The following is a 9,948-nucleotide window of genomic DNA, read 5'->3' on the forward strand; positions in this document are numbered from 1 at the left end:
AGCTGATCTAAGATAATAAAGTAAAAAAATCTTTGTATTGTTGTCGGTCAGGACCTGTCCTTTAAATACCATATCAAAGAGGTTTCTAGAATGTCCTTCTTTCATCTGCAGAATATTGCAAAAAATATAAATATCCTGTCCAGGGGTGATGCTGAAAAACTAGTCCATGCATTTGTTACTTCATGGCTGGACTATTGTAATTCTTTACTATCAGGACGTAACTAATATTTACAAAAAGTAAATAATATTTCTAGTGGTTCCTAGAATTTCTAAAAGAAGCAGATCTTTTAGTTATCAGCTTTATCTCCTGTGGAACCAACTACCAGTTTTAGTCCATGAGGCAGACACCCTGTCTACTTTTAAGGGTAGGTTTAAAGCTTTCCTTTTTGATAAAGCTTATAGATAGAGTGGCTCATGTTATCCTGAGCTATCTCTATAGTTATGCTGCTATAGGCTTAGACTTCTGGAGGGCATTGGGACCCCTTTTCATCATTCTGCTTCATTCTATCTCTATTATCCCACTCTCTAGAATCTGTTACTTCAATCTCTAGGCAAGGCAAGGCAGCTTTATTTGTATAGCACATTTCAGCAACAGGGCAATTCAAAGTGCATTACATAAAATCAGTTAAACAAAATAAACGTTATGCTCTCTCTGCTTTTTTTCATAGTAGCTTTGCCTTGTCTGTACCTGTTTGGCTGTGACACCACCCTGAAGAGAAATATCAGCTGTGCTGCTGCCATCAACACATTTGTTTATAGATTTTGGAGATCTTTTTTTTTTTTGGGACAGGGCCGCCATTTACAGTTGTCTTTTGTATCTCTGCTTCTTTTTGTATCTCTGCTTCTGTCTCCTTGAACTCCAGTCTGCCTTGGCGGATGGCCGCTCACACTGAGCCTGGTTCTGCTGGAGGTTTCTTCCTGTTAAAAGGGAGTTTGACCTCTCCGCTGTCGCTACAAGCATGCTTGGTGTGAGGGATTGCCTTCAAGCCAATGAGTCGATGGCATCAACTGGTTTTCCTTAGATAGAAAACTTTGAACCAATTTGACTGTATGATCTGGTGAACTGTAAAGTGCCTTGAGATGACATATGCTGTGAATTGGCATTATATGAATAAACTGAATTAAAATGAACTTAATTGAATTCAAGTGAAGTACTATGTAGGAAAACAGAAAGTCATGGAACACTGCTAAACTTTAAAAAGTATTAGGTAAGGCTACACTGACAGATAACGACACTTTTGCATAAAGCAATTAAACAAGTCATTAAATGTGAAAGATAGTATACTAGTATTTCTTGAAAACGTAGAATATCTAAAAACTTTTTAGGAAGCATCATCAAGTATTTAGAGAGCCTTGCTTTTGCATAAACTATCAATGTTTTTTTACTTTATCTTATCATACAACCAGAGTGTTATATTCTATGACTCGTCACAAGAAAATTATCATTTTCAAGCCCAGCCTAATCTAATCCAGTGAAACACCATGTTCCTTCAGTGTGCTTGGATCAGTAGCCACAACTCTACAACAAAAAAATTCATAACCCCAACAATGTGGCTTACTGGCTAACACAACCAGTGACATGAAGACTATGCCTGCTCTACAGACTTGGTGGAACAACAAACTACTGGAAAAGCTACAAGAAAAATGTCTAAGCAGAACTATTAGCGCTTTCTTATGTTGCAGTGGTCAGTTTCCCACTGACCAAAACAGTATTCGGCATGTGTTTGAATGGATATGTTGACAGTTGAACATCAAAATTAAGTTAAAGCTGGAAGCAACATTGGGCGGTCCTCGCAGCTCAGCGCCACACAGATTATTACAACCGCGTGAGTCAAGCAACCGCCACCTCCATGCTTCTTCCCAGGCAGCAAAACAAGTTTCACACTTTACCATAAGACGAGCAGGGGACAACCACAGCTTTGGTCTGGAAAGGTTAAAGTAGGGTTAGCAGTCGATATCTGGGACAAATCTCATCTGTCAGATCGAGGGTGTGGCCATCTCAGCTGGTGGGTTTAAAGTGATGACAGTGTAAGTGTAATGACCAAACAGGATTTAGAAAAAACTCATTCATGCATTTATCTTTAATAGAATCAATCACTGCATTGGTGTCTTTGTAAGTGTCCCTAAATGTCCTTCAGACAGTTGTAGTTGATCCAAAAAAGCTTCTGCTTGTGTTTTCACTTGAACTAAGACAGTAGAAAACATTTGCCTGGTTCTGGATTCTTTACATACTGGATCCATATAGCTCAGAAAATATACTTTAGAACCGTATTGTAAATATGTAAACCACTGAGTGAATCATTACATCAATAAATCAGATATTAGTTGTCAATGCATCTACCTCCCAGACCAAGTCTTTCTGTTCAAACCAATGATGTAAACCTAGAAATGGAACCTTATATGGCAAACCCGCATTTATGCTGAACATATTTGGTACAGACCCAAAACACTTGTAAAAGTGTTGAAAACAGAAGTTAATTTAAGTCCAACTTAAAAACCCATTTGTTTAGAACTGCCTTTGAGAATTAATGAATTAATTATTGCTTTGTGGTCCAACAGTTTTATTTGGATTACTACCTGCTTTATCATGTTTTTATCTTGCTTGTAGTTTCCTATATATAGTTTATATCTATAGTTTGTATCAGCGTCCCCCAAAACCCGTTAGTAATCAAAAGCGGTATTACACCCTATTCAAAACTAATAAAAAAATCATTAAAAATCCATTGTTTGCCCTAAATTGTGGAAAAAGAATACATCCTGCATATCTAATAATTTTTTCAAAATGATTTACTAAATGATTCAAAGAAAGAACAATCTTTAAACCTGAATGCCATATACTGAGGCAGTGGAAATGGCAATAAAATACCTTATACTACCAAGTTGGTGTCATTTAAGTTTTATATGTAAAAGTTATTGCATTTTAAAAATCTTGCTGAGTACTTCAATTTTGAGGCCTGGCCACAACCCTTCAGCATACTCAAAACTCCAAAAAATGATCATTTTAGATCTCACATGCCTTATCTGCATACACACCATGTTTTGAAGCTAATGGCTCAAAATCCCTAGGAGGAGTTAGTTAAAGTTCCACGTCAACAAAATTGAAAAATTGCCAAAAATTGACCTTTGACCCAAAATAGCCGAGCTCCTGTAGGTTTTCCTGTAGAGACTTTTTCTTGACTTTTTTAGATCTACCTACCTGCCTAATTTCAAATTTCTGTGACTTGCAATTTTCCCCATCTCACTTTAGGGGCTAAAGCCCATTTCCGAGGGTTCAGAAAGTGGCTAAAACTTCAAAACTTCATTTTGTCTACATCTAGATTTCTCTTTATGAAAATATTAAAAACTATGAAAAAAGAAACATAGTGATTTCCTACTATAAAAAATCTGATAAACTTATGTTTCTCTTCAAATGTTTAAAAATGTAAGATTAAACTGTCTTATCTATATATTTTAACAGAGGTAACCAGAGGAATATGTTATTTACACATTTTCATCATAACATGCTAGAACATGTACAAGTTCTGCTTCTTGTCTTCTCAGTATTTAATAAATCACTGATCTTAATGACACTTTGTTTGAAAAAAAATCATTCAAAGGGTAAATTAAAAAACAAACAAACAATATTTTCAGTGATAAGTCACAAAAGCTTCAAATTTCATGTACTGAAAAGTACTGAGTTTTAATAATTATTTGCAAATTGCAAATTTTTTAAATTGTCTAACATTTGTCTAACTTCAAAGTCCTGATCTATAGTTTGAGGATTTGTGGTTCTTGAATTCCATTTTGTGATACAAGGAAAACATTCAAGGATTTACTAAGTAAACAAAATGCTCTTAACAAGTAAAAACATGTTTATTTCAGCACACTGAACGTTGCTTCAAAGAAAGACTCAGACATAAGCAGATAATTTTTTTTAGAACTTCCTGTATGAGAGGAAACTATTAATAGACCGATCACAAGTTCTGTCAACTACCTCCTTCTAAAGCAATACTGAAGGGAGGAAATTAATCTAAGCCCAGCCATGTATTGATTTGGAAACGCTAGTTTCTGAGCTCTATCACAGTTTGTAGTAGGAGCTAATGACAGGGTAGGTTCTGCATTAAAATTAAAGGAACATATTCACTAATATGCATAGGTTATCAGTAAACCCTAAAATTACCAGGACTTAAATTGGGTTGGGCCTCTCTAGTGACACCAGAGCACAAAGACTACAACAAATGGTTACAGAAATACCTGCTAAGTAATTGAGCAAATTTTGAAATTTTGATCTCAATACAGGGGTTTAACACCCATTTAACACTCAACTCACATTAGCATGTAATCCGTTAGAAATAGGAAGGTAGAAGAGAACCTTTTTAAAAAAGACATTAAACTTTGTTCCACTTCTTCCACTGTCTTCACTAACAGTTCAAGACAATCTCCATTCCTAGCAACTGATGGTGCAGTACTGATGAGACCCGTCATTAGATTATGAATTATTGCTTAAACACATTATTGCTTAAATCCCAACTTCCCAGAATTTCCTCTGTTCTGTGTCTCTTTCATGTAATCTTGCTGTCAGTCCGACAGCATCGAGATTGCAGCTTGACTGAAGGACTAAATGAAATGGTAGAATGTAAGCTGAAATCTAATAAAAAAAGAAAGAATACTTCTATATAGCATGTCCAGTAAATGAACAGTGTATAAATCCATGTCTAAAGAATATAAATTGACAATCTACAAAGGGCTGACATGTGAATCTAGCTGATTATCTTTTGTATTTCATGTTAACAGTGAACTATTAGTATGTTCTGTTTAATCAGACTTTCTTTAAAGATGGTATTGATTATCGCTGATCTTATCACTTTATTTGCCTCAACAATTTATAATTGGGAGAAAGGCTTAATAAAGTTTGCAAAAAAAAAAAAAAAATCATTCTTACTATTTTTCAAGAATTGGTCGGAAATTGGCTAATGAAGAATAAAGAAAAATTTTAAAATAAACCCAAAAACATTAAATAAATATATTGTAAAAAACCCGCTGGAACCAAGAGAACTCTATCAAAACCAGTGGCTTTAAGAAGAGCAACTTTTGCAGAGTCCCTTAGTGTAATAAATGATATGTAGAGACGTATTAGGGGAGCAGAGTGGAAGTATTTTATCTTATGGTGGAAACTTAGGCATGGTTGAGTGTTGCTGGGGATCCAAAACGTTTTTTTGCCTGAGACTCAGTTATTGTGAAACCCATCCTGCTACCCCCCACTTAACGCCTTGCGACCCCTGAGGGGTCCCAACCCCCACTTTGGGACTCTGTGGTGTACAATCGAATTTGTATTGACTTACTAAGAGATGTAAATTGTTCAGGTTTAAACTCGCCAACACCGAAAAAAAAACGATTGTTGATTAGCTGATCTCCAGCACATTTGGGAACAGTGAGTGGGTGAGTTATTTGCCCTAAAGGTTAATTTTGCATTTGGCAGATGTAAACACCAAAACATAAAGGACAAAGTTCCTCCAGCTTTTTCTAAAAAGTTAAATAAAAAGCTATGGACTGTAGCATTAATACACAAAAATAATAATATACATCAAATTATATTTATTATGAAAAACTTAAAACATAATGCTGTGGGGAAACTTGGAGGAATACCTTCTGGAGGCTGCAAAACTTTTAAGACTGAAATGGTTCACCTTTCAGCAAGCAATCCTCCCAAATGTATCAAGAGATAAAATGAACCAGCACATGTTTGAATAGATTTAATTAAGAATATTTGCCATGATTTCAATATAACAACTCAACAGAGCCAAAGTATTTGCAAAAGAAGAATTAAGAGATTAAGAGTTTTTTATACTATTAAAGGTTCAGTAACACATGTATTAGTAACACATTAATAACACATGGCAGCTGCTGACATCAAGTAGCTGTAATAGCTGATAGTGAGTCTTCGTTATCTATGTTATAAGAATGTTAGCGCTCTTTACTTTAATCCAGTAACATAAGGGCAAGTTAAGGCAGGTTTATTTAATAGCACAGTTCAGTGGTTATACAATTCAAGTTCTGTACATAAACAAAGAAAGAAAAATGAAACACACAGAGAAGAGTATACAGTGCAATGGCCTAAATCTAATTAAATATAGTAAGAACATGAGTAATTAAAAAGAATACAATTGGTATTGAAATAATATGATGATAAAAATGAATCATAAAATGATTAATAATAAAATGAAAATATGTTGGACAACAAACATGACTAATAATGTTTACATATCAAAGACCATTCTAAACAAATTTCACTTTAGTCCTTCAGTTCTAATGGATACCTTCGATTTTGGATTTGCAATGAGAAATCCAAAATATTGGCATAACTGTCTTAAATCTTAAATTTCCCTTAGATTAATTTAAATATAACTAACTTGACAGCAAAAGGGGTTTGTTATGCCTGCCCATCTGGTCCCACAGGAGGCGGTCACTTTCCTGAATGAGCTATCTGTTTTGATATGCAGGGTTTCATAAGTGCTGCACGCAGGACGCACTTTCAGTTACTCTGCAGAAGGTTTCACTTGTTTCTCGGAACTGCTGGGTGCTGGAGCTTCAGAGGAAACATGGCTGGGAGTATTTGGCTCTTGTTGAGCTATTTGTTGTTTGCTCTCCAGCTTGGCGCAGAAGGGACGCAGAGAGTTTACTACATTGGGATCATTGAAGAAGACTGGTCTTACGCACCTAGTGGAAAAAACCTACTGAACGGCAAACCCATCGTAGAGGACGAGTAAGTAGCTGTCTTTATTTCTATTTTGTTAAACTTCATAATTCGTTAGAAAGAAAAGTATTTCAATGTTTATCTCCGAGCCTCAACCTCCCCATTCATTTGATCGATCGCGTCCCAACCCACGAGGTGTTGCGGAGTCCTTATGATCTAATAAACAAAGCAGGAAATTAGAAAGAGGATGTTAGATCTAACATGTTTAGATCTAAAACAACATTTGTTCGTAATTAGAACAATTTATAAAGGGTTGTCATAGTTTAGACCGCTGAACAGACATGACTGCGCGTAAAGTAACTGTATCATCAGCTGATGGGGCAGCCTAGGATCTACGCGTTTTTTTACAACCAGGGGCGGAGCTAGATGGGGGGCCAGGGGTGGCCATGGTCGCCCTTATGGGCTAAATGTCTGCGTCAATCTCACTGCGCAACACTGCTGCAGGAGTATAACCAGGCCCCTCAGCAGTGTCTCGCCGTGAGCTTGATTTTTGTTTTATGTTCAATTAATTTTGGGTCTAGATACGGCCGAGGTGGTGAGGAAGTGGGGGCAAGTTTGTCTGACATGAGGGTGAAAAAGAGCAAGGATCCGGGTGGAAAAAGGGTCCCAGCGTTCTTGCGCACCTCGCTCTTCTAGCTGGTCCATCTCCACTGGTCGTTTTCGCAATTGCGGTCATGAAAACAAAACAAGCCGGCCTCCTGTCTGTGGCACTGTCTGCGGTCACCTACAATTTGGGAGAGTCTGCAGAAGGGGCGTCTTTTTGTTCACTGCGACTCCTACACAGACGACCTAGTTTCAAAGTATAAATCAGCCTTTAGCCAATCTGTCGCCACCCCTACCATTTTTTTCTCTCAAGTAGAATATTCAAAACATTTTAATTTTATATATATTAACAATTACTTGACAATAAAAAAAAACTGTGGTTAATTATGCACATCAATATACCAACATTACAGATGATTAGTACAGAATTCATGCTCTTTCAGAACTAGATTTTGTGTTATATGCCGTGAAGAGAAAATGTTGTGTCACTGCAAGTCATCTAAGAGTCTTCAGTGAAATCAAAGATACTGTAAATAGCAATTTTAATAAAAAAAACTATTAAATTATCAATTTATGTAGATATTAGTACTTGTAAAAATCAATTTAATGTAGAATGATATTGATAAAAGTAGGTAAGTAATGACGATGGAAAAGATGTTCGCTCCAGAACTCAAACCTCAAAGAATTTTTTCCAATATAGCTTTTATCTAGATGGATGTTTAAATATATGCATCTATTTTTAGCAAAGACTGTAGGAAACAATAGTTTGTCTTTATTTAGAAATGTGGACATTGTGCTTGTTCCTGTTGGAACTGTGTTGATTGACCCTGAGGTTCTGGTGCTTATCCACTTTTGGCCACTGCTCAGTGTACGGTATATTGGTTAGTGCCTGGCCACCCTTATAAAAATGTTCTACCTACACTTCTGTTTACACCAGGCACAAAACAGCTTGAACATTTTACTCTAAATTGTGAAGCATTTCATATGTTGCAACAGAGTAATTTCAGAGGAAAAAAAAAAACTGGACTGAAGGGTGACACAGTTTGTAACACTGTTTCCCTGCCTCTATGGAAGACTGTTTCATAAAAAAATAAAAACTGTTAATAGTAAATTAATTACTTCTTCATTTATATAACTGAGTTGAACTACAACTTGAGTTGAATACAAGACCAGAATGAAAACTCAACTCCTTTATTTGTACATAACAACATAACATAAAAAGACTCTAAAAAAAGAAACCTATAATTAAGACAGGGTTGACAAAAAAGTCCAGATAGTATATAAATTAGCTTCACTGAATAAAAATGTGACATAATTAAATCCAATCTGAGGATTATTTATTTATTTTTTATTTTATTCACTTTATAGATTGAATAAATTCTGAATAAAATAAATTATAAATAAATGAATACATCTAGCAAAAACAAGTAAAGGAAACACAAATAATCTAAACATTTATTTCTAAATCAATATATTGCTTTATTATTATTTCTTTAATCCGGTAGCCTATTTGTAACAAAATGGTTGATATCAATATAATTCTGTTTTTTTCAATATTTTGAATGAAATGGCTCTCCATACACATGCAACTAGGTTGAAACCCTGGCAGGCTGATGGTGCTGCAGCTGCCATCCAGTATCTGTAATAGCTGATAGTGAGTCTTTCTTATCCATGTTGGAAGAATGTTAGCGCTCTTTACTTTAATCCAGTAACATCAGGGCAAGTTAAGGCAGGTTTATTTAATATCACAGTTCAGTGGTTAAACAAGTTCTGTACATAAACAAAGAAAAGAAAAAAAATGAAACACACAGAGAAAAATATACAGTGCAATGGCCTAAATCTAATTAAATAATGTAAGAACATGAGTAATTAAAAAGAATACATTTGTTTTTGAAATAATATGATGATAAAAATGAATCATAAAATGATTACTAATAAAATGAAAAGATGTAGGACAACAAACATGACAAATAATGTTTAGATATCAAAGACCATTCTAAACAAATACATTTTTCATCTCAATTTATAGCAAATTACAATTTCACCACATTCCCTGACTTGTGGTAGTTTATGCCAAATTTGTCCAGCATAAGAAATACATGCTGCTTCTCCATGTTTGGTTCTGGTTCTGGGTATATTGCATAGACTTCAGCAAGAAGTCATGAGAGATCTTGGCAGCTGGTGCACAAGTCTGCAGTGGATTGTTTTGCTAAGCAATTCAGTGATTTATAGACTCTCAGAAGTCTTTCAAAGTATTTTCTCTAACAAAGAGGAAGCCAGTGTAAGGAATTTAGAACTGGGGTGGTGTGCAGACAGGCAGGCTTAGATGCAGAACAGACAGCTTCAGTGGTTAAGGGACAGAGACAAGACATGGTACCAGGACTTCTGCAGAACTTAAAATTGGCCTCCCACTAGGAGCCAGGCTTATGGGAATAAAACGGACCTTCCATGCGTTCTGAGCCAAAACCCTAAGGGCTCTGTGGAGAAGGACCAGGACATGATCAGAAGACAGGACCAACACTAAAGCCCTCTCAATTCACTGGCCAACGGCAACGACAATAAAAACCTTGAAACTAACACAAATAAATGAAACATACTGGGCTGAGCCGATGAGATGAGATCCAGGCAGAATAAAGCAGGTGAACGACATTAATAATTAAGGCCAGGTATCA

At 35.7% G+C, this 9,948-nt stretch overlaps 1 protein-coding gene across 1 annotated transcript in view; it reads left to right on the forward strand.

Annotated features, from left to right (window-relative positions):
* The first annotated feature begins 6,497 nt into the window (after window positions 1-6,497).
* Window positions 6,498-9,948, forward strand: part of hephl1 (hephaestin like 1) — a 26,203-nt gene continuing 22,752 nt past the window's right edge. The window contains exon 1 of the mRNA XM_015382111.1: window positions 6,498-6,742. Within this exon, the coding sequence (XP_015237597.1) occupies window positions 6,579-6,742 (164 nt within the window). The 5' untranslated portion in view covers window positions 6,498-6,578. The remainder of the gene's footprint in view (window positions 6,743-9,948) is intronic.

Source organism: Cyprinodon variegatus, unplaced genomic scaffold, assembly GCF_000732505.1.
Source record: "Cyprinodon variegatus isolate N-32 unplaced genomic scaffold, C_variegatus-1.0 Scaffold249, whole genome shotgun sequence".
In the NCBI taxonomy this organism is placed as follows: Eukaryota; Metazoa; Chordata; class Actinopteri; order Cyprinodontiformes; family Cyprinodontidae; genus Cyprinodon; species Cyprinodon variegatus.